The 26,145-nt window shown below is 32.8% G+C and overlaps 1 protein-coding gene across 3 annotated transcripts in view; it reads left to right on the plus strand.

Moving 5' to 3' along the window:
• The window catches only part of LRBA (LPS responsive beige-like anchor protein), a 729,797-nt gene that overhangs the window by 644,234 nt on the left and 59,418 nt on the right, over window positions 1-26,145 (plus strand). For all 3 annotated transcript variants that reach the window (XM_032855538.1, XM_032855540.1, XM_032855539.1), the window contains exon 48: window positions 7,252-7,419. In XM_032855538.1, the coding sequence (XP_032711429.1) occupies window positions 7,252-7,419 (168 nt within the window). The remainder of the gene's footprint in view (window positions 1-7,251; window positions 7,420-26,145) is intronic.

Here is a 26,145-nt window from a genome sequence, read left to right on the forward strand (position 1 = left end):
TTCTTATCTCAGGAATAGAAATAATGTGTTTTTCTAGGCCATCTGGTTTGTTTTTACATTATGGTCATTTTTGACTCTTGTAAGTGTTCGTGTTTCTTTCTTTATGTTGCCTGCTAGAAAGCTTAGGAACAAATACATGGTGTACCTCTAAGTCTATCGAATTTCATGGCATGATTTTTATATACTTCTAATTTTTGCATTACCTTCTCTTACGTTAAATTTATCTTGATGCGTATGCATTGCTTTAAGCTCCGTGAACTGTTTTCTTCATGAACTCATGCAAAATTCAAACACATAATAAAATAGATGGGCATATCTATCATTTAATTATAGTTGTTCCCCATTTGTTCTTACTAAATAGAATGTTTTTAAAAGCCCCATCTCCCTATGTGTGTTATACTGTAACTAGTTTAAAATATCTGTATATTATGAATTCCTAGGTTTTAGATTAAGAGTGACCTAAGGTTGAAATGTTAATTAAATGTTTTAATGTTCTGTAGCTCTAAAGAAAATAGTTGGATAAAATGTCAGCATATAGGAATATTTTAAACATTAGAAAAAAATCATCTCTCTGAAAAGGAGGGTAATTGTACAAGTTTGCCTAATCCTTTTGATCTTGGCACACAGCAATACAGACCTCAGTTGAGATTAAAACTATGAATTTCAAAGGAAACATGGCCTTCAGTGTGTAAAATATATAACAGCTGGTTGACTAGTCCATTTAAAACTACACAATAACAATCGTAGACAGAATGATTCTCCTGCCAAAAGATTCACGAGTGCTTGATGGTTATATCAAGATATGATACTAACTCACACTTTTCTTTAGTAATGATATAAATGTAGAAATGAACAGTATGCTGCTGGCTTCAAAATCTTTCTTCTGCTCAGCAGTTCAAGGGCAGTTTAGAAGTACAGAATTCCTTGTAGTGATTTCTCTATCTGCTTTTCAGCATGAACTTCAGTGTGTTGTTGACTAAATTTCATTTTTTTCAACTGTCAGATATAATTTCTATTCTTAGCATCCCATAATTTCTTTCTCTAAATCCTTGATCCTTCTTTTTTCCTCTGACATTCATTACTTACTGTTCTTAATGTCACAGCTTCACACATAATGTTAATGTCACAGCTTCACACATAATGTTAAGCCCTCAAAGTTAAACTTTTCTTTGTAAATAGCATATAATTTGTTTCATGTTTTTGTTCTATATGAAGGGGAATGTCTGAATTCCGAAGCCTTGTGATATATTTATAATCAATATAAGAGAATGTTAAGCTCATGTTAGATTATAGTTCATTTCATATTCCAATATTTTCACTGTTGTGTTTCATCCGAACAAGTAATTACTAACTAGTTTAATGCATTTTTTTTTAAATGAGGATTAATGTGGATTTGTCGAAAATACCATTTGGAAAGTATATTTATATTCTGAATTTGCATCTGTTCAATTATGAAAAAATGATTTTGTTTTGGAAAAACAAAATCTTCTGTTTCTTGGAAATTTTGATATAATAAATTTCTTTACTATTCTTTACATTTATTTAGAAGAAGGAACTTATAGATAAATAAAATATTTTCTAATCTTACTTGAATTCATCACAAATTCGGAGCCAGCATTTAAGGAGTTAATGTATCTTATTAGGGGGACAGGAAATCTGGCAACTATTGCAGAAACTAGACCTAATGGTGCACACAAACAATTTGTCAGTCTTCTTAAATGTGAATAGCTTTCCGCAAAGTGGCTGCTCTTGCTTTGTTTGAACAGGCTAAACTTTTCCTTTTTGGACTTTAAATCTTAGAAGTGAAATATGATCCACATATTCAATCAAAATCATTTAATTCAAAGCATATTTTGATTGGAACAAAGTTGACATGGAAAGAAACTCTAGAATAAAAAAGTTGAAAGGACTTTATATCATATATTTAGCAGGAAAATTTGAAACAGTTCTAATTAGGCTGAAAAAAACAGCTTTCTTCAATGTAAATTACAAAGGTCATATATCAATGTTAAGGAAACATTACCACTAGTGTTTGAAATCCAGCACATGCAAACATAACAGACCAGTTCATTTTAAATCTGTGTGTGTGTGTGTGTGCGTGTGTGTGTGTGTGTGTGTAGGAAGAAGGCTGTATTAAATGTATTTGAAGTGAAAAATACTTAAAATTCCAAGTTCATAATGTTGTATATTACATTCTGGCCAATCCCAACATTAGCTCATTTGAAACATGCAATCTATACTCAAATGAATTCATACTCTTAATTTATAAAAGTACAATTAAAAATGTATGAAACTAATTTTTATTCTTCCATTTAAAACATAATTGGGGGGATGCCTGGGTGGCTCAGTTGGTTAAGCGTCTGCCTTTGGCTCAGATCATGATCCCAGGGTCCTGGGATCGAGCCCTGCATTGGGTTCCCCGCTCAGCAAAGAGCCTGCTTCTTCCCCTCCCTCTGCCTGCTGCTCTGCCTACTTCTGCCCTCTGTCTCTCTGTAAAATAAATAAAATCTTTTAAAAATAAATAGATAAATGAATAAAACATAATTGAAGACATGACTGACTCAGAAAAGCATGCAACTCTTGATCTCAAGGTTGTGAGTTCGAGCACTACATTGGGTGTACATTACATAAAATTTTTTTAAAGCTCTTTATAATATGATTTAAGAATAAAAACAAATGAATAAATAAAATAAAATATGATTAAATACATCTTATATTTCAATGCCTACCAGGTCAAGAGGGTTAGTCATTGATTTTTATTTTCTTCTTTGATACTTACAGCTAATGCATTTTGAATCTCAGGACTAAATCAGGTCTTCTGGAAGCCTGAGAAGGGAAGTGGTGGTATAGGTGTGCAGAAATGTGTATCTGGGTTACACAGACCTGCTTCCTTCTGGTTACACCATTATATTTCTATACGTAAAGATTTATAAATACTATTTGATTTTTTTTCCATAAAAATCATTTGTCCTATAGATATCAGTAGCTTTTATTTGATGGCTTTTTGAAAATGGTTTTGTATGAGAACATTTAACAAAAGCATAAATAAATATTAGCATTAATTTGGGAATAATACACAAATAAGTTTTTCAGGTCTTGAGATGAACAGTTATCTTTCTTTTGTTAATTAAAATTGGTTTTCTTGATTTTACATAATTTTTACATTAGAGAAAATTTGATTGAAAATAAAAGGAAATTGCTCGAGTATCTCTAAAGCATACATAGATTAACAAACACATGATTAATGCCTTTTATTTTAGAATTTTTATTCCAAGATAGCTTAGAATGTTTTGGAAAAAGCAAGCCATTTCTACATAAATTATCATATTATTTGATTGTATTAGAGGAAACTAGAATAATTTTAAATAATATTTTTTATCAATAAATAATTCATTTCCTTAATGGGTTAGTTTCAGTAACACATAGATTATATTCTTTCAATGAGATTTATTGTGGGACATATTCATATATGTTGTAATTAATTCTGACACAAGATTACACAAATGAGTTGTTTATGAATAATTTACTATTATCTTTATAATATTAAAGCTTGGATTTGTTGATGTTGTGCATGTGAACCAAACAAATGAAAGTTACTAATAAGTGTTTGTATTTGACATCTGTATACTATACTTTTTAGCATATCTCAAGTGTGTTAGTCTCTGTTTAATAGATCTCATTAAAAAAACAGATATCAGCACCAAGACAGTTTGTCAAGACTAATATGAGTCCCCCTGGATTGGATTGACAATTTGTGTGAGGCTTGGTATGATAGTCTTTTCATAGTCTTATTTGATCCTTAACAATTGGACATTAGTCACTGATTTATTTTATAATAACTCAGATGAGTTGAATATTACTGTATTGTGTTGGACATTTTAGTGGATTTTCTTTTTACAAATTTTACTCAGAGCACACATTGGATGTAAATGATGTATCCAGCCTGCTAGGGGAGTACTAACAATTGATTGGTTAGGTATGAGAGCAGCATGGGAAGAATGTTACTATCCCCGAGCTGCAAACCGTATTTAACTCCAGTCTTAATGAGGACTGTCTGACCTAAAGGCTTTGAAAAATCACAAATGCTTAGCATTCCCCTGTCATGTTTTTATTTTTTTTGTCACTAAAAATGTGGATATAAGTATTTTATATCAACATATAAAAAGAGATTTAAAGAATTTTTAATGTTTTATGATTTATGTTTTTGAATTTCAAAAACACAAGTTATAAGATGTAATCTCAGGGTATTCCATTTTGAATTATTTGTAATCTTTCTCTCAATAATTTCCTCCTGCTTGTCTTTACCTCAAGTCTTTATTAAGTGCATTTGTTTATTATTACATACTTTTGGCTAGGCAGTTATTATTCACTGCTGCCAAAGGGATGTTAAAATCCTGAACTGACGTTGTACTGAGATGATTTTAAACCTCTTTGGAACTCTTATACCCATAGCAGTTGTTCTTTTGGATCCCCTTTTAAAACTTTGGTAAATTGTAAGAAATGCTTGAAGACCACTAATGAGATTTTTAGTTCAGTTTTTAAAAATGTTTTGAAGTCTATCCGTGAACTTCTGGAAAAGATTTTGCCAATAATCCATGAATTACTAGGCAACCCCTTAAGGCTTGACCAATATGACAGTGTAAAGGGAGGGGTGAACCATGAAACTGTGGTCATCCTCTGCATGTGTGTTTGAGGTGTAATGGGGGCACACAGTGTCTTTCATTTCAACATTTTTGCTTAATGTTCTGACATAGTATCAACATATAAAGGTTTAAGCATCTAAATATTACCAAGTTCACCATTTTGAATGTGCATAAAGAAGTAATTGACATTAAGAAAACTCACAATTCTTTGATGACACATAAAATAAAATTGCCCTGCTTTTTAAAGCTTTAATATTGAGAAAATTCCCTCATACTTTATCATGTGCTGAGCTTACTGGAATTTTATAGTCTCAAATCGCAACACCATGGACACTCAGGAGACTCCTGACTGTTTTATCTTATTAAACAATTTTGAAATCATTAATTTTTAATTAGCTTGGATGCAGGGTTTTTTTATTGTTTCAATAGTGTGTGTATATGAAATAAACGTTTTTTATTTAAACTACTGGTGAGAGTATTATTTACATAAATAAGTGTAGGTTCCTTCTAAGAGTACATACTGTGAGTTTTCTTCATACAGTCACACTTTTTTGTAGACTCAGAGATATTACATGCTAATCTATTATAGTAGGGCTTTTCAGCAGTTTATTAACTCAGATTTTGAACAACTAAAAAGAATGTAAGCTAAAGATATGTGTAGGTCCTTCCTGATTGAAAGTTCTAATTAAGTGAATTGGAGAAAATTAACTGAAATTAGCTGTCAGAAAGTCACATTTAAATGAGTGATGAGCTAGTCTGGCAGTAAACATTTAAATGATATAAATTGCCATTTAAGTGTATGGTTTAATGTTTGTCATGCATTAATGTGACATGAGACTGCAGTGACAATCAAGCAGCTTGCTCTAATTTGAACATATTTAGGGCTTTTGTGTGGAGTGCACTGCACACAAATTAAGACAATTGCTGTTTTTATGTGTCACTTTAAACATGGCCCCCATTGCCCCATCCCTACCCAGGGCCCGAGTTAATGAAACAAACGTATCATTTTTGTGTGCAACTTCCATTAATAATTCCTGAATTTTCAGATTAATTTTAAATCCCTGTACTTAAAATAGGAATTTACTTAGTTATTACAAGCCCTTCTCTTTCTATTTCCAATAATATTCAGCAGTTCTCTTAGCTATTTACTAAATTTATAAATATCATGAGTTTTATAAGAGATGTCTAAAACAACTTTCACTGTTGAAGCTAGCTAAATATTTTTATTTCATTTCGGGTATACTTTGGAATATGAGAATTGCAAGAGTTTTATTTACAGAATAATTTTTTCATTATATATAGTATGTGGTATATTGTGACATCCTCTTAAATATTAAAGGAAATATATTATTTGAATTCAGTTGTAAATGTTTTTTATTCTTAGGCACTTATTTTAGATAAGGATTTTTTTTTAAAGATTTTATTTTTTGAATAATTTACACCCAAGAGGGGCTCGGGCTCACAACCCCAAGATTAAGGGCCACATGCTCCACTGACAGCCAGGCAGGTACCCTCATAGGCACTTATTTTAATAAAGCATAGACTTATAGACGTGTACACCTGTGAGCTAATAGAAACGTCTTTTGTCATGAGGTGGTTTATATCTTACTGGTTGCTTGCTATAAAGGTCATTCAATTTTGTTTTAAAACCAACAGATTTCTTTTTATAATATTGATAATGTAGTAAGCCACACCAAAAACACATCACAGCTGTATACTCACTACGCATAAAGTAAGCATTTCAATGAGATACATCATCTGTACAATTTGATATACTTCTAATTGGGCTTCCCTGTTTCAGTTTTAGAGCTCTGTGATTTGAATAGCATTACTTGATAGATAAAATAGTCCATAATGCTAAAGCTTTATGGTGAAATAATTTTGAAGAATTTTAAATAATACAAATTTGAATACATCTATTAAAAATGTCTCCAGTTTTTAAAATTCTTTTATATTTATAACTTTATTAAATCCAGCAAACATTTATTAGTACTTACTGTGTTTTAGGTGCAGTGCTGGTAACTGGGAAGGTAATGAAGAATTGAAGTGGATTCAGCATTTCCACTGAATACTTGATTATGTTCATTCATTGCTTATTGGACACATAAGTAACATAATAATTACAGTATCCCTCCAAAGATAAAATTTGCTGGCATAGAAACTCAGTTGAAATAGCTATATAATTTGGTTATAGTTATTGCAGTAGACAACAAAATGTTTATATCTAGAAAAATTGTAAGCATTTCAGGTAGTTGCTCCAAAGTAGCCTTTACATTGCATCGCCTCCATTCTTTGAAGCATAAATTGGGTACCTGTGAGGTCCTGAGTTACAAATATGACCAAAATAGACCCAGTCCTGGCCCTCGCAGTGCTTACAGTGTAGTAGAATCATACTGACATGTAAGCAATGTAATACAACTCAGTGTGACAAGTGCCAGAAATTTTCTAATTATAAACAAAGGAGAACTGACTCTGTTGGAAAATAAGACATCAGAATAAGTCTATTCACAGTAAATTTAGTGTAAAATTTTACTGCTTGTTCTAAATTTCTCTATTTTTTAAAAAGCTGAATTCAGTGTAACAATATGATCTGTGCCCTCTTTTTCAGGCCCTGGAGAGTGAATTTGTTTCCTGCCAGCTTCACCAATGGATTGATCTCATTTTTGGCTATAAACAGCTAGGACCAGAGGCTGTTCGATCCCTCAATGTGTTCTATTACCTGACCTATGAAGGAGCTGTCAATCTGAATTCAATAGCTGATCCTGTATTGAGAGAGGTAAATTTCTGACTGGATCTCTCAGGTATCTTTAGACTAGAAGGTACTGGATATCCTATTGCCCCTGCTTTCATTTTGCTTATGATGAAACTAAAAACCGGATGAGTGAAGTGAGTTTAGCAGAATGACCTCTCAGGTAGGGACCTAAGTTGGAACTTGAATCCAAGACTGGCCTCCAGCAAAACATTTGAGTCAATATAAAATGAGTGCTTCTTCAGTTTGAACCCATTCAGGATCATTGATCATATTTATAATTTTTATAACTTTGAAGGCTACTCTCACAAAAGTGTTAGGAAAATAGTAATTATTAAAATATTATAAGCATAAATCTTTTTAAATGTGATAAAACATATATATATATATAAAACTCATATATACATATATATATAGTACATAAGTCTATGTGTAACCATATAGAAGTTAAGAGTTGGAAGGAAGTCTAAACCTTGTTTTATCTTTGTCATTTATTTTCTTAGGTAGAACACTCAACACACAGTTTTAACAAATACAACATAAACCAAAAAATCTGCATATAGCCTTGATAATTTTATTTTTAATCTAGTTATGCATTCTCCTAATGCTAACATACAGCATGTACCAAGATTATAGAATTAGACCATCTTAAGTATCTATACAATTTTAGAACAAGTGTATTTAAGAAACCAAGAGTGATTCATAGGGAATGTTTTATATCACTGTAAAGGGAACATTATTTGTGATGAGTAAGGCTTGCTATTTTCACCAACACGTGATGCATTCCTTTTTAATTCTACTTATGACCCAGTAATATTGACAGTATACATATTTAAATATATTTGCCAGCATATATTGTTGTCTGCTTTATGTCCCAGATAACAAACAGTACACAAACAGAAGCATCATGTATTATATGTACATTTGTCTTAAATTGCACAGGTTTTGAATTGTTATTTTTCAGCTTAATTTAGAGCTGGAATCAAAGGAACTCATGAAGACTTTTTTAATTTTTCAGTTCTTTGAAAATGTTCTTTGCAGGGCCATTTTATTTTATTAGAGCAACAACGGATTGCATGATACAGAATATACATATTTCCATATATGAAACTGAGGTTAGAGCAAACATACAAATGGTATTACAAAACAGTATATAATTTCATTGTTAGAATAGAATGGCATAGACCAGATTCCTTTTTTGTTCTAAAAACATTTGAACAGTGTTACTTTGTTTTATAGATGTCCATAATTCTTCAACAAATACACCACCTATTTTTGTTTTTTCATGTTCCCTTATAGTAATTATTCATATGCCTGCATAGCTGCTTTATGACTGAAATCACAGTATAGATTTGATTTTAGAATCTCCTGTTTTCTTTTTCCTTTTTTTAATATATTTTTAATAATTTTTAATTTTTAATTAACATATAATATATTATTATCCCCAGGGGTATTGGTCTGTGAATTGCCAGGTTTGCATACTTCACAGCACTCACCATAGCACATACCTTCGCCAATGTCCATAACCCAACCACCCTTTCCCTTACCCCCTTCCCCCCAGCAACTCTCAGTTTGTTTTGTGGGATCAAGAGTCTCTTATGGTTTGTCTCCCTCCCGATCCCATCTTGTTTCATTTATTCCTTTCCTACCCCCCAAACCCCACACATTGCCTCTCAACTTCCTCATATCAGGGGGATCATATGGTAATTGTCTTTCTCCGATTGATTTATTTCGCTAAGCATAATACCCTCTAGTTCCATCCACGTTGTAGCAAATGGCAAGATTTAATTTCTTTTGATGACTGCATAATATTCCATTGTATATATATACCTATCTTCTTTATTTTAGAACCTCCTGTTTTACTTAACATACCAGCATATTTAGCAATAATCTGTAATGTTAATTTTGAAATTCTATAGTACTCTGTAGAGTTGCCATGAAGATATACTTAACACTTTCTTCCGATATGGGATCCTATATTTTTTTAGAGACTATTGCCATATCAAAGATGATAGAACATACCTTCCTTGTCATTAAAGTTTATGCTACATTTGCATGGTAAAGGATGGCTCTCAGCCTGCACCCTTGTGATACTACTGGTTAAAAAGTGAAACATTTAATTAGCAGGTTGTTTACAGAATGTAATTGGTTCTTTGTTTTTTATGAGGGAATTTTTGTTGTTTTTTTGCTTTTTTGTTTTTCCCTTTTATCTGTTTCACCCATTCAGCACACTCACCTTGTCTCTGGCAACTACCAGTTTGTTCTCTGTATTTAAGAGTCTGGTTTTTTTGGTTGTCTCTTTTTCCTTTTGTTTGTTTGTTTAATTTTTAAATTCTACATATGAATGAAGTCATGTGATATTTGTCTTTCTCTGACTTATTTCACTTAGCATTATACCCTTAGCATTATATCCATGTTGTTGTGAATGGCAAGATTTCATTTTTTATGGCTAAGTAATATTCACACATACATATACATACATATACCCCACATCATCTTTATCCATTCATCTACAGATGGACCCTTGGGTTGCTTTGATAGCTTGGCTATTGTACATAGTGCTGCAGTAAACATGGGAGTGCCTTTATCTTTTTGAATTCATGTTTTAATTGTTTTGGGGTAAACAGTAGTGAAATTACTGGATCATATGGTAATTCTATTTTTAATTTTTTGAGGAACATCTGTACTGTCTTCTACAGTGGCTGTACCAGTTTGCATTCTCACCAACAGTGTACAAGGGTTGTTTTTTCCTCCACATCCTTGCCAACAGTTGTTATTTCTTGTCTTTTTAATTTTAGCCCTCTGACTGATATGAGATGATATCTCATTGTGGTTTTGATTTGCATTTCCCTGATGATGAGTGATGCTGAACATCTTTTTATGTGTCTGTTGGCCATCCAAAAGACATTTGGAAAAATGTCTATTCAGATCCTCTGCCCATTTCTTTTTTCCAATTGGATTATTTGGTGTTTTGCTATTAAGTTGTAGAAGCTCTTTATATCCTTGGGATATTAATCCTTTTTTGGATATATCGTTTGCAGATATGTTCTCTCATTTGGTAGGTTGCCTTTTCATTTTGTTGATAGTTTCCTTTGCTGTGTAAAAGCTTTTTATTTTGGTGTAGTCTTCATAGTTGAATTTTGCTTTAGTTCCCTTACCTGAGAGGACATATCTGGAAAAATGTCCCTGTGCTGATATCAGAGAAATTATAACCTATGCTTTCTTCTAGGATTTTTATGATTTCAGATCTCTCATTTAGGCCTTTAATTCATTTGGGGTTTGTTTTTGTGATTGGTATAACAAACCATACACAGTTTCATTCTTTTGCATGTAGTGTTTAGTTTTCCCAGCACCATTTGTTGAAGAGACTATTTTTTCCCCATTGTATATTTTTGCCTCCTTTGTTACAGATTAATTGACCAGACATGCATGGGTTTGTTTCTGGGCTGTCTCTTCTGTTTCATAGATCTATGTGTCTTTTTGTGCCAGTACCATACTGTTTTGATTACTTCAGATTTGTAGCGTTTCTTGAAATCTAGGATTGTGATACCTCCAGCTTTTTTCTTCTTTCTCAAGGTTGCTTTGGTGCTTTTGGGTCTTTTTTGGTTCCATACAAATTATAAAACTGTTAGGAAAGAAATTGAAGATGACACAAATGGAAAGATGTCCTATGTCTTAGATTAGATGAACCAATATGGTTAAAATGTCCACACTACACAAAGCAATCTACAGATTTAATGCAATCCCTATCAAAATATGAACAACATTTTTCATGGAACTGGGACAAATAATAATCAGTTTTGGCTCTTTGTTATTATTCTGGACTAACCACCTCTCTTCCTCATATATGCCAATGATTTACCAAAGAAGTTTACCATTTAGTATTTATAGTATAATGTAAAAGAGCAATGTCCAGTACAGTAGCTACTAGCCATATGTAGCTGTTATACATGTGAAATGTGGCTAGTGTGACTGAAAAACTGAATATTTAATTTTATTTATTTCTGATTAATCCAAACTTAAATTGCCTGTATGGCTAGTAGACAGTGTAGCTATAATGACCATTGGCTATCATATATCTTTGGTGGCCATATTTTCTGAATCCAAATTCTAGGCATGGGGTCAGACAATAGGACAGTAAATGTTTGTTAAATTAACTTGGTAGAATATTTGAATTTTGTTTTAGTCCATTTAGATATTAGACATATAATTGAAATATATGTATAAATTAAATAATATTTTTCTTTCATTTAAACTAACATGTTAGGGCTTCAAATAATGTTTTGTTATAAAAATATAGCATAAAACTTACCATTTTAACCATTTTTGAGTGTAATTCAGTGTTGTGTACCCATTACTACCATCCATCTCCAGAAGTTTTCCATCTTCCCACACTGAAACTCTGTATTCCTTGAAACAGTAACTCTTCATCGACGCTCCCACTCCTCCTCAGTCCTTGACTACCACCATTCTGTTTTCTGTCTCTAGGAATTTGACTACTGTAGCTACCTCATAGAAGTGGAGTCACATATTCATCCTTTTCAGCCTATTTCACTTAGCATAGTATCTCCAGTGTTCATCTGTATTGTAGCATATGTCAAAATTTACTTCCTTATAAGGATGAATAATATCCCATTATTTGTGTATACCACATTTTATTCATCCATTCATCTGATTATGGACATTTTGAGTTGTTTTCACCTTTGGCTATTGTGAATAGTATTTCTATAAACATTGGTGTGTAAGTGTCTGTTTAAATCTTTGCTTTCAGTTCTTTTATATATATATACGCAAAAGTAGATTTCGAGATTTTATGGTATTTAGCTTTTTGAGGAACTACCTCAAAAGTATTTATTTTTCAAGATCAGCATTTGCTTAAGATTATTTAAAACTTTTGCTTTACATTTCCTTGGCGTCTTTCTCTTTTCCACAACCCAAGTAGTTAGTTAATTATTAGCAAATTAAATTTTAACTGGAGAGTTTTCCACTCATCACACACAAATTTTTCTTGCATTACATAAAAATATGTATTAGATTTGCATTCACTTAAAAAACATGGCCCGTTATGTTCTAAGTATGGTAGGTACTCAATATCTTGAAAGATAAATACAGTAGTCACCCCCTTATACATGGGGGATATGTTTCAAGACCCCCAATGGATGCCTGAAACTGTGGATAGTACTAAACCTATAAATACTATGTTTTGTCCTATACATACATACTTATAATAAAGTTTATTTTATAAGTTAGACACAGTAAGAGATTAACAACAATAACTAAAAGAAAATAGAATAGCTGTAACAATACACTGTAATAAAAGTTATGTGAATGTGGCTTCTCTCTCTCTCTCTCTCAAAATATCTTATTGTACTCACCCTTCTTGTGATGGTGTGAGATGATAAAATACCTACCCAATGAGATGAAGTGAGGTGAATGACATAGACATTGTCACATAGTGTTAGGCTAGTATTGACCTGATTATGTGGCAGAAGTAGAGTCATCTGCTTCCAGGCCATGGTTGATAACAGGTAACAGACTCCATTGAAGTGAAACTGCAGATAAAGGGGGACTACCATATATTACTTCGTTCCTTAGCACTATTCATCTAAATATGCATGATTAATTCTCAAAGGTTTTTGGATGTTTATTAAAATGAATATGATAATTTTTTAATACAGCCATTCCATTTCATAGTGCTAAGTCTTGCAACATAATGTAGTGTGATACAGAAGAATAAACAAGCAAATAAATAGATAGATATGAAATGAACTGCTGATCCTGATGCCCACTAGTTGTGTGACTTGGCTTATCTTGGGACTCTGTTTCCTCATATATAGAATTGGTATGAGTATACCTACCCAACAGATTAGATAGGGTATAATGCATTTAAAGTGCCTGGCATGGTACCTGTCCCATCATAAGTATCCGTTAAATGTTAGTTCCTTTCCTTATGTTGTTCTCTGTTAAAACCCTGAGTTAAGAAACACGACCATAAAAAGAATATGAATTACTGATTGCATCACAGAAAGAACATAAAATGCTTATACTAGATAGGTTATCAGAGACTATTTCCTAGAGGACACTTGTAGAGTGCATTTTAAAGTGAGGCAAGGACTCAAAACAAGAATAGGTCATTAATTTATTCATTTTTTAAAGATTTTATTTGTTTATTTGAGAGAGAGAGAGGGCACAAGCCTGGGGGAGGGACAAAGGAAGAGGAAGAAGCAGACTCCCCACTGAACAGGGAGCCCAATGTGGGACTCAATCCCAACCCGAAGGCAGGTACTTAACTGATTGAGCCTCCATGGTGTCCCAATTTATTCATTTTTTAAAACGAGCTTTTACTATACTAAAATTATATAGTACAGTTAAGAAGTTGACAGTCAAGCCCCTTTCCTCATCAGCTTGAATTCATTGTCTAGCATGGAAATATGGATAAGTAAACAATTATAGTATGCTGTGATTAAATTCAAAATAGAGCTAAGTACACTGTATGTCTGCACAGGCATAGACAATATGCACTAACTCCGGAATGCCAGAATCCAGTCATGTTTTCTGGAAAATGAGAGGCTGTAGATTGGAGGATGAATGAGAACATTAGGTAGAATCATGAGCAAAGGGTATCTACACAGAAGAAATTATATAGGCTTTCTGCATACAGGTGAGAGAGATCATGACAGGAGACTGTGATATATGTGCAATGAACCAGAGGTGACAAGGTGAGAGAGAAAGGTAGGAGCCTTACCATAAAGGGTCTTTAATGCCATAAACAGTAATTATAACTGCATTGGCATAAGGCAGTGGATTATAGGTTGAAGGTTAGCGAGATAACCACATGTGTGTCTTGGTATCTATCTGGAAGAAGACTGAAAAGGTAAGAACTGGAAAGTACCCACTGGATTATTCTAAGAGTCATTGTGTGATCTTAAAGAAAGTAGCTTAGAAGGTAGAGGACTGTGCAGTGGATGGGAAATGAGCAAGTAAATACAGTGAGAAAAGGAAATAATTAAAGGGAGAATGATCATTTTATTGAGATATAGCTCACATATGATACAATTCACCCATTTGAAGTGTACAATACAGTAGTTCTTACTGTAGTCACAGTTCTATAAGCACCACCGCAATCTAATTTTAGAACATTTTTGTCACCACAAAAAGAAACCCATACCCCTCTAGCAGGCACTCTGAGTTTTTTTTTTTTTCTTTTTTAATGGGTAAATATTTGGCCATGTTTCTGTGTTAATTGGAAAGATCCAAAAAGGGGAAACATGTCAAACGTTCATGAAATAAAGCATGTAATAGACTATCAAGCTCTATGAGGAAGAAGAAGGGAACAAAATCCAGGACACAGATAGAGATAAGCACTGGACAGCATGGAACAATACTTCCTTGTCTGAGATTAGAGAGTAGAAGGTTACCCTGAGGACTGGGTTAAGTAAATATGCATGAATGAGGGGGAAAGGGAACAAGATTACAAGGGTTTGTACCAAAGGTGAGATAATATTTATGGAAATACTTAACATAATGATGGATGCTTTTCATAGATGTTCAATAATAAATGGTTACTTTCTTTCCATTGTTTTTCTCTGTTCTTAACAGCAGGAGAGTAGGTGTACAAAAAGTTGACTGGAGAAGGGATGTGTGTGTGTGTGTGTATGTGTGTTGTGTGGTGTGTAAAGATATATGGAAATAGAGAGAGAGAGATGGGGTTTTACTCTGGGAGTGTGGTGGAATATATAAAGGATTGTAAGTGGAAGGGTGATTGATGAAATTGTTAAAGGGGTGCTGTTAACTGGTGATCTAGGCTGGTTTGGATAGATAAGGAAGGGGCTGATTAATTGGAAGAATTAATTCTTTCATTCATTCATTCAATAAATAATCATTATGTTTGAAGTACTAAAAATACAGAGATGAGCAAGAAAGTCAAGTCTCTTCCCCCATGGAACTCACATTCTAGTGGGGTGCACAGAAAATAAGCAGTAAAGATTACTGAAGAAAGTAAGACTAGGTAAGGGTATACAGAGTGACTTGTGAATAGGGCACTATTTCAGAGATGTTGCTAATGGACTGCCTCTTTCTTTATAAACACTGTTTCCTTCCTACTTTGAGATTGGAGTAAAGCTATACAAGGTGACCCAGGGAGCCAGCTCCTACTGCTCTAATTGTGGCCCACCATGTGTCTGTAACCCCCAGGCCTGGGCAGCTCTAAGTCTTGTCACAGCCTCCTGCTAGTTGTAAAGCTCCCACTATTGCCCTCTTCCCGTTTGCTCCCCACTCCATCCCTAGGCTACACCATCTTTTCTTCAGAATCTTGTTCCTCTAAGATGCTTTAAATCTCTAATATTAGTAACTTTGTGCATACAATTGACTTATATTAGAACATTATCTCTGCAAGATCATAGTAATGGGACCATAATAGATTTGTGCTTCTCTAGTATTAAAAGCAAACTAGACTTATTTCTGTCAGTAACTATAGTTTTACTTATTTCTGTTCCCTACTATATATTTAGTTTAACTTGGAACACTTAGATATTCACACAGAGGCAAGTTGTTTATGTACAAGTCATGTATTTACTTACTATTTGGGAAAAGCTTCCTTTCTCTTGAGGAAGTTTTATTCTAGAGTGAATGGTTAATACATATGGCATAGTAAGTGATCATAAAAATAATCTCTCTATTAAAAAAAGCACTAAATGATAGAAATAATAACCATAAGATGAGGGAGAGTAATCAGAGAAACAGCCTGTAGCACATCAAACTTTTATGTTGTTTTTAATTTTTAGAAAACTGCTGGGTTATCAATATACAACTATGGCTACATTTGCATATCACACACCAGAGAGAATTATTTTTCGGGCAATATACTATTTTTGTTTTCAAATATCTGTGACCTCCAAATAAAAGATATATTCTTATCTTTAGCTGTTTATTCTAACAGACCTCTTTGCTCTTTAGCTCTGTCTCTTTGATACTTTCTCCTTTTTCTCTACCTTTACTATTTTTCAATCTGTTCTGTTTTCCAGCATTACATATATTCTCTTTTTTGTGCATTTTTTTAAAAATGAGGTATGATTGACATACATCATCTTAGTTTCAGGTACATACCATAATTGATATTTTTATATATTGTGAAATGATCATCACAGTAAGTCTAGTTAGCATCTGTCATAGTAATGGAATTTTTTTCTTGTGATGAGTACATGTATTCTTTCATGAACAGGGTACACATAAATGAAAGTGGCAATTTTCTTATTGTTACATCTGCTGAATTTGGTTTGATTTACTTCTCTTCCTTTATACAACTTTACCAAACCTTTCTAACACCATTTCAAAAAAACTAAAATCAAGGAAGGAAGAAATTTAAAAAGAGAAAAATTAGGATACTTAAATTCAGGGTCAGATATGAGTAAGTAAATATTTATATTTTTATTAAGGAAAAAACCCTTATAAAATCCAAATTCATAAAATAAATACATGATGAGTTGAATATTAATTATACAAACAATTTTTCTTTTCCTAAAAAATATAAGTATTTTCCTTAGATATTTTCTTTAAACACATTTAGTATATAATTTTATTTATGAGTATGGTTTCTAGAACAATTTTATATTCTTATCCAGAATTCAGCCATCCGTTTTAATATTAATGGTATTTGCTATATCCAAAAGTTGAGAACTCTGTTATCTAGCCATTAGTGTAAGACATTTCGTTGATCAAGTTTTAGTGCATGTGCAGTGATGTGCTCTGAGTTTTATACAGTAAAAATAGGAGCACAAAGGAGGAACAGCCAACCCAGATTAGGGGAATAATAACTGCCTAATCATAATCCTTAAGAAATGAGTTAGGTAGACAATGCAACAGAACAGGTAGAGGAGTTCAAAGCAGAGAGTACTGCATGTGGGAAGTAGTATCGTATGGCTCTGTGACTGGAAAAAACAACGTGTTAGTTGGAGAAGGTGTAAGAAGTTGGTGATGAACAGCAGCTAATTTGATGGTATCTCCAAAACATATTTGAAAAACCATTTATGTCTGTCTATCATTAATCTCAGCCACCACCATCAGCTCTCCCTTGGCTAGTATTAGTAGAAAAGATCACCCTTTTAAAAAATATAAATCAGATCAAGGTAGCCCTCGACATAAACCTTCCTATTTCATATTAATCATAGAATTCGATCCACATGATCTGGCCCTTGCCTGCCTCTCTGATCTCAGGCCGTGCTGTGCTGTTCTCTTCCTCATTCATGTGTCTGCCATACCGACCTTCTTTCTGTTCCTGATCATGTGACGTTGTCAGTGACTTAGCACCTTTTTATGGTGATCATTTTCTCTAATTATTCCAGATTTTCACATGCTGGCTCCTTGTTATTTATTCCTCAATTTAAAGGTCATCACTTCAGTGAGGGCTTGCCTTCATACATGCAATCTAGTTATCTTTTTGTTACTAAATATAATTTACAGCTAAAGAATATGGAATAAATGATACAGATTATTTGAAATCTGTAGAGACTTGACTCACATTGGACGTAGTCATGTTTCATAAATCTTTTATATATATATTTGAAAAATAATAGGTATTCTTCAGTTTTTAGTAGAGTTTTTAGTACTGTCTTCAGTAAGACAGTAATGATAAGTGAGGAGCATAATTGGTGAGTGTGATTTTTAAATTATTAATGTTAGTTATTCTATGCTATATTTGACCTTAAACTAAGCAATTCCATACTGCTATTCTTTTTCAATTTTTGTGATCTCTTTTTATATTTTTTTTTATTTCTGCCCTGGAGCTATCTTGCTTCTTGTATTATGTCATGTATATCTGTCTTTTGGGCATTCCTCCTCCTGCTCTCTAATTCACTATTCCGTAGATGCTATAGCCTGAGAAACCAGATTGATAGGACTAAATTAAAGGAAAAGTAAATAGGGTTTGATTACTTTACCAGATACATAAACATAAACTACAGTAATCAAGACAACATGTTCTAGTGAGGGAACTAAAGTTCAGTGGAATAGAATAGAGCTTCCAGAAATGGACATATTATATATGAGCATATATGATAAATGTGGTATTTTAAGTCACTGGGGAAAAGGCTGTCTTGTTCGGTATGTGATGTTGGGACAGCTAGCTAATTGTTTAGAATATGAATTTACTTAGATCCCTGTTTCCTAACTTAAAGTGAAGGAAATTGCAAATAATTACAGTTATTTATTTGGAGTAAAGATGTTACGAATACAAAAGATGAAACTGCAGAACATAGAAGATAATGTAGGTGAGTAGTTTTATAATCTTGAAATAGAGAAGGCTAATTTTAGAAGTCTGATATCAAAACCAAAAAATTATTAAGGAAATTGATGTATTTGGTTTCATGAAAACTGGAGTTTCTATACACCCAAAAAATTAAATAAATAACAAAATTTAGGAACAGATAATTCACAAAAGATGAAATATATACCACAAATGAAAAGTAGTTCATCCTCACTAGTAATCAATGAAATCCAATTTAAAATGCATCATATTTGCCTGTTAAATTATTTAAGATTAAATACAATGAAAATCCTAACATTAGTTAGAAAACAGATATTGTGAATCTCCAGCTTTTTCTTTGTGAATCTCCTACTGGGAAAGGGGCCTGTTTTCACATTAAAATCTCTGAATAGTTTCCGACAATTAAAAGAAAAAGAAAAAAGCCATTGTGATATATTTGATGAGGATGAAAATCAGTTTAATCTTTATAGCAATCTGTATCAGTTTTTAAAATATTCATGCATTATTTACATAGAACTTTAGCCAAAACAGTAATTGAAAAAGTATGCAGAAAAATATGTTAAATTGTAAAGTTGTTGTTCATAATAGCAAAAGAAAAAAATGCACATAAATTTCTACCAATATAGAACTGATTGAATAAATAATGGTATTTCTATACAGTGGAATGCTATACATCACCAGAATATTGGTATGGAAGTATATTTTGCCATATTACAGGGAAAAACATGTTATAAATATATAAAATACAACTTTTGTATGTGTATGTAGGCATTAAGGACAAGTCTGGAATTACAGACCTCAAGATGTTTATATGGCAATCTAACCAAAGATGGTCATTATCTTTGGTTAGTGAGATCATGGAATTCTTTCATTTGTTACTTTCTAATTCTGAAAATTATTTTTCTTTAAAGTCAAAGAGGAAAAGCCAACTAGCCTATAACTCTTTTTCTCTTCTGAGGAGGAAAAAGTCTCCTCTTGAAAATCTGAACAAATGAAGCTTATTAACATGAAGAGAAGGATACTGACTTTGCTTTTGGATATTTGAAGGTGTTTTGTGATTACTTTCTGGTTTTTTGGCCATGTTCAGTGTTGCCAAAGATAGTGACTGTATAATGATCTTCATGTAACTTTGATAAAGATGATTTATAATTTCTTAACTTTTTTTCACTCAGAAATCAGAGTACCTCCAGTCTTTTACTTTGTTACTTAATTCATTGAACTATGATTTTTTTCATACATTTTAGCAATTTGAGTTTATTTTTTCACTTTTCCTGTCATATTTGAGGAGGACCAAAAAGACCACTTCTACTTTTAGGGAAAATATCTTAGATATATCACTGTTAATTGTAGTTCCTGTCATCATTTTCTAAAATCAAGAAGACTTTGGCTCAGTATTCATGAATTCTAGATCTCTGGGTTCACTACTTAGTTGTGTGTGTGTGTTTGTCTACAATTAAATAGTTATATAAAGGGCTTTAAAAACTTATTCAGCAAAGCAATGCATAATAACTATAAAAATTTAAATAATTCAAAACTATAAAGTAAAAAAATGGAAAGCCCTTATCCCCAAATTTGTATGTTATTACTGAATACCAGTCACATGCTAACGTGAACTATAACACTTCCTATATGATGTGGTTTGTTATATACAGAAAAAAGCCTCTGCCAGAGAATCTTTCACCTTTTACTGATGCTTGAAACTCCACTATTAGAGATAATTTTATTACACATCTTTTTTTTTTTTTTTTAAGCAATTCCTTCCAAACATTCAGCTCTTTGTGCACAGGATTTGATAATAGGTTCTGACAAAAGGGAAATACAGACACAGCACAGGGTCTGAGCCATCTTTGTGTAAGGAGTTCAGGGCATATCCTGAGATGTGTGAGAGGTTGAAAGAAGAGGTGGAAAGGTTGATAAGCAGAAAAATACTTTGCTTAGGTAGGTAGATGTTGTTCGGGAACATTAATACGAATAATATTATCTGTGCTCTGTCACCTTGCTCCTTTCCTCTGGAAGGGTCATTTTCTCCTTTTCAAGTAAATACACTGTTATTTTATATTTATGTAAGTTCAGAAATTAGTTCTTAATTTCCTTTTAAAAATGAAACTTGGTTCTATGTTCATAGATGGGCAGGGAAGAGGAGGAGGGGAGCCATGATATTGCTCAATTTAAAGAATTATATACAATGGGTCTTATAATGTGAAAGTAAAATCTGAAAAATTTCCCTAAGTTGTGTTTAGTGTCAGTGGTTGCTTTTCGCTCTTCCAAATTTATCCTTCCAAATGCTGTTTTAGCAACACATAATCACTCTGAGAAGGTCTGTTTTCCAAAAGCAGCAGCAGCAGTGTGTAAGTTTACATGACCCCAGTTTCATGACAGCGGTAGCAAATCAGATATCTTATCCAAGGAAAGCATTTTTGGCTTAGAATTCAATCACTTTCGTGGTGGGAGTCAACAGCTTGTTTCAGCTCTAACACTACTGCAGAACACTGGCTGCAGTGAATCTTTCAGGAAGAATAAACACAATTGGTATTTATAGCATTGTTAACATTTGTTAAATAGTTAAAGGAGTGGTCTGTAAGTCTGTTTTAAGCAGGTGGGGCAGGAATCTGTTGTGACTGCTGTGAGATTTAAGAGTAGGACAATAAGACATGATTACTCTGGTTGTAGCAAAGAGTAAGTTAGAAGTATTGAATACAGTAAGTTAAGATTTCACGCAGTCACAATTCAGAGTGTTACAAAAATAATTCTGAAGTATCTCTGGCCAGAAGTGTGTTACACAGATGGCATTTTTGACACAGTGCAGGGCAGGAACTGTACAACGAAAAGCCAAATAAACAGTAAGGATTAGTCAAGTTTTAATTGAAAACCTTCATAAAAAATACCTTGAAATTATGCCAGTCTTTCTTGTATATCAAAACCACAATAATCAAAGTTTCCCTTAGTCAATTAAATGAACATCAAAGTTGTCAGTAAAGCTAATCTTTGTATTTTGCTATTTATTATTGCATATTGCAGTCTGCTTAGTTAAATAGGTGTAGCTAAATTGTTCATGCAAAGATATAAAGCAGGCACAGGGTATTAATATTTTTATGATTTTTTTGCCCTGTCAATTACCCAAGGAATCCAGAGCCACTCTGTCATGTTGATGACTTCTGTCATGAACCCGTTTACTTTAGATACCATCTTAGTTCTAAATGGAGAATGTGAAAAGTAGTCTCAAAGCAAGTGACTGAATTTTGTTCTCTAAATTTTAAACTAAATGTAAGCTTCTAGAAGGGGTAAGATGAAAAAAACTGCATAGATTTGAAAAATCTATGTAAGATTATTTGCAAGTATGATAGATTTCTAAGTCTTCAGAATAGCATCATTAGAAAAACATTGCTATTGAAGATGAGAAAGTTTACTTAGAATATAATCACTGTTTTTAGTTTTCATTATTGGTGCAAAAAAGCAACAGAAATTCTATTAGTATTTGGGAAATTCTTAAGTCAAATGTAAATTTTTAAAATGCTAAGTATTACTACACTCTGTTCTAACAGTAACTTTTTTGTCTTACTGTCCTTGCCAGTACTGTGTAATTGGAGAGTGTGTTTGTATTTGTGTACATATTGTCTGTCATCTCTAAGTTCCTCAAGGTCAAGGATCATGTCCTCTGATTGCTCACTATACCTCATTTCATTATTTTTACACAGTGGATGTTCACAACTATTCTTGAGAAAATAGACCACATGATTTTTACCAAGTGAATGACTAAATGACAACTTCTTTCCAGGACATAGTTTAAACATATGTGTCTGGTTTTGAGGAATAATTTAATGTTCTGAATACAGTAAATTAACTTCTGATTTTTCTTTAAGAAATGTCCCTACATTTTCAGTTTGCCTCTCAGTATTGGCAACCTCTTTGAAGCAACATTTCACTTATTTTTCTAGGCAGGCTGCTTTATCTACTCATTTCCAGTAGCTAGAGATGGAGGTGTTTTGAATGAGCACATCAATGTTCTAGACAGAGATACTGTTTGAAATTATCCATGAACACAGTGCCACTGAACATTATTGAGTGACGTTTGTTTCTGTTGGTTGTGTCTGCTCTGACTAGCTGGTTTCTTTCAGATTGGCAGCTGGGATTATGCTGCAGTGGATGGACAGCTATAAGAAGTGGAGATTGTAGTGAGACTGGGTCAGGCCTCAATTTAATGTGTGTTTGGAATGTATGGGTTCAGTTAAATGCACTAATGGGAAATCCATGCATATTTTTACAATTTAAAATTACCTTACGTTTTACCTTACTAACTTCCATAATATTATTGAATAATAATATATAAATAAAAATAACTCATCTCCTTCCTTAATGTTCCCTCTCTGCTGATTTCTTATTACTGCATTCTTATTTTTTAATAAATTTCATTTTATTTATTTATTTATTAAAGATTTTATTTATTTATTTGACAGAGAGATCAGTAGGCAGAGCAGCAGGCAGGGGCGGGGGGGGGAGGAAAGGAGGCTCCCTGCTGAGCAGAGAGCCCAATGTTGGGCTTGATCCCAGGACCCTGAGATCATGACCTGAGCTGAAGGCAGAGGCTTAACCCACTGAGCACCCAGGTGCCCCTAAATTTCACTTTATTTAGCAAGCTACTCTTTCTCTTTATTCCTTATATACTCCATACCATCATCATATGTATGTCTCCAGATAACCAATGCATTATGAAAAACATATAGTTTACTTACAAAATTTATATATTTTTCTAAATAGTTGATTAATACTAAATGATGACAAAATATTGCTAAAACAAATGGTCCCTTGAAATCAGGTAGATCTAAGTTAGGAAATAAGCTCAAATAACAAAATTAACTTTGTAGCAAGGTCTCTGTATTTCACAGTTTTCGACCAGTTTATCAGCTGGAATTGTTCCTAAATGATTAAAAAATTCTTCTGGCTACTATGTTGATGGAGAAATTAAACATCATAAAGCTATATTAAATATTAGCAGATTTTTCTTTAGATTTTCATATTTTTTAAAGTTTTTATAAAATGGAAACCTTTTTATTTTTCTTTATTTTTAAAGTAATGCATGTTTTAAGATGTTAAACAGCATGAGATGCTAAACAGTATATGATTGAAGATAGTATTAAAGTATTAATTTTTATTCTGCCAATCTTTCATCAGATAACAGCTGATAATAGTTTGGTACATACCCTCCAGATTGTATACATGTATATTCAAATATATATATATACTCAAATAATACATGTAAGTATATGTGTGTTTATATTTTTATTTATTTCTTTTTTACTTAAATGTGGTCATATATTAAATTCTTTAGTAATTGGGAATTTTTTTCCATCAATATATTATAGACTACTTTCCATGTCCGATACATTCAGACCAACTCATTCATTTTAATGGCTGCATAGTATTCCATTAGCAGAGTTTAAGTAGTTTTGTCCCCTAAGTTTTACTGCTAGCAAGTGTTGAAATAACTGTCTTTGTATCTAGATCAATTCACACTCATCTTATTCTTTTCCTTAAGAAAATTTGTAGAAGTAGAATCAAAACCTTGGTCTTAAAAGATTCCTTTTAAATAATTTGAGTTAGGTTCATTATGCTATTTTTTAAAAGATATATATAGAAAGAAGTAGATATCTCTCTATATATGTTTGTTTGTTTGTTTGTTTGTTTGTTTGTTTTAAAGATTTTATTTATTTATTTGACAGAGACCACAAATAGGCAGAGAGAGAGGAGGAAGCAGGCTCCCTGCTGAGCTGAGAGCCTGATGCGGGGCTCGATCCCAAGACGCTGGGATCATGACCTAAGCTGAAGGCAGGGACTTTAACCCACTGAGCCACCCAGGCACCCCTGTTTGTTTGTTTTTTTGAGAGAGAGCACACACGAGTACACCAGCAGGGCGGGAGTTGGTGTGCGGCAGAGGGAGAGGAAGATAGAGAATTTTAAGCAGGTTCCAAACCTAGCACAGAGCCCAACATGAGGCTTGATCTCAACACCCTGAGATCATGACCTGAGCTGATATCAAGAGTCAGACGTTTACCAAACTGAGCCATGCAGGCACCCCCACATCGTGCCAATTTTTTTTTTTTAAGATTTTATTCATTTATTTTGAGAGAGAGCAAGCATGTGCACAAACAGGGGGAGGGGCAGACAGAGAGGGAGAAGCAGACTCGCCACTGATCAGGGAACCTGATGTGGGGCTCCATCCCACCTGGGATCATAACCTGACCTGAAGGCAGACGCTTAACCAACTGAGCTACCAGGGTCCCCAGATTATGCTATTTTTAAAATTGTTGTGCATTTAAAATTTTTGTTCTGTCCACTCAAAAGTAACTCTATTTCCTTTCTTAGATTAAAAGAGAGTCTTATTTCTCAATATTTTATAAATGATGCTTTACCTTTTTAAAAAATAAGCTAGAGATGTTATCCAAACAAAACCATATGTATTATATATAATTTTCTCTTTTGGAATCTTCATGTATTTTTTTATCAAGTGCATTTACGTTTTCTCTTTTGGCCTTAGTAGTTCATACTCTCAGGATTTTTGTCCCTTAGGAATTAAGTACAAAATTCAACATATTATTAAGTAGTCATTTGATTAGTATAACTTTTTTAAATTTGCTGATACCAAAGCTAGATTTTTAACTGTGGCTCCAAAGAGGACTGAGGCTGTTCAACCAGAGAGTCAATAAACATTGAAGTGGAAACCTGTCAAATATCTAGCAAATCATCCTCAACTTAAGTTCAAATGTGTGAATGGCAAGAGGAAAATTGGCACGAGTAATGATATTATATATAACATAGTAGAAATCACTGATTATTCTTATGACTCTTTTTTAAATACTAAAAAGTAAACCTGAAATATATAAAGTCTTATTTGGATTTTTAAACCTTTCTTGGTAAAGAATTACTCTAGAATCTTAAGATAGCTTTTTAGAACTTCATTATGGTAATCACAGAAAATCTTAATATATTACTAAATGGAATGTGTTTTCTTAATAAATTACTTTTTTTTCAATTCTCTAACCTGGTTTTATAGTGCTTTTAGATATAAATATATAGGAGATAAAATGCAATATCAGAGTTGTGTGCTTAAAAGAAACAGCATACATATGTGTTTACCTTAACTACATCCATATGTTTAAGTTATTTCTCTTCCAAAACCATCTTAAAATAAAACTTTACAACTTTATTGTTGGGTTACTAAGTGTTGTGTTGATTTAACTTGTTTCCTCTGTTAGATTAAAAAGACTAGTTCTGAGAGACTAAAATAGTCATTGTTAAGTTGAAGCCAAATACCACGTTGTCACTAAGCCAAGTCTACTTTTATTTACTTTTATTTCTTTTCTATATTTCTTTCCTCCTTTCATTTTCTCTAGTGTGTGAATCTATATTCTCTATACATACTGTCTCTTTCTCTAGATATAGCTATAAAATCATACAAGTATGCAATAGTTGGCACAGAAAACAATGGAATATGCAGC

This window comes from Lontra canadensis, unplaced genomic scaffold, assembly GCF_010015895.1.
Source record: "Lontra canadensis isolate GAN:19392208 unplaced genomic scaffold, GSC_riverotter_1.0 scaffold10, whole genome shotgun sequence".
Classification (NCBI taxonomy): Eukaryota; Metazoa; Chordata; class Mammalia; order Carnivora; family Mustelidae; genus Lontra; species Lontra canadensis.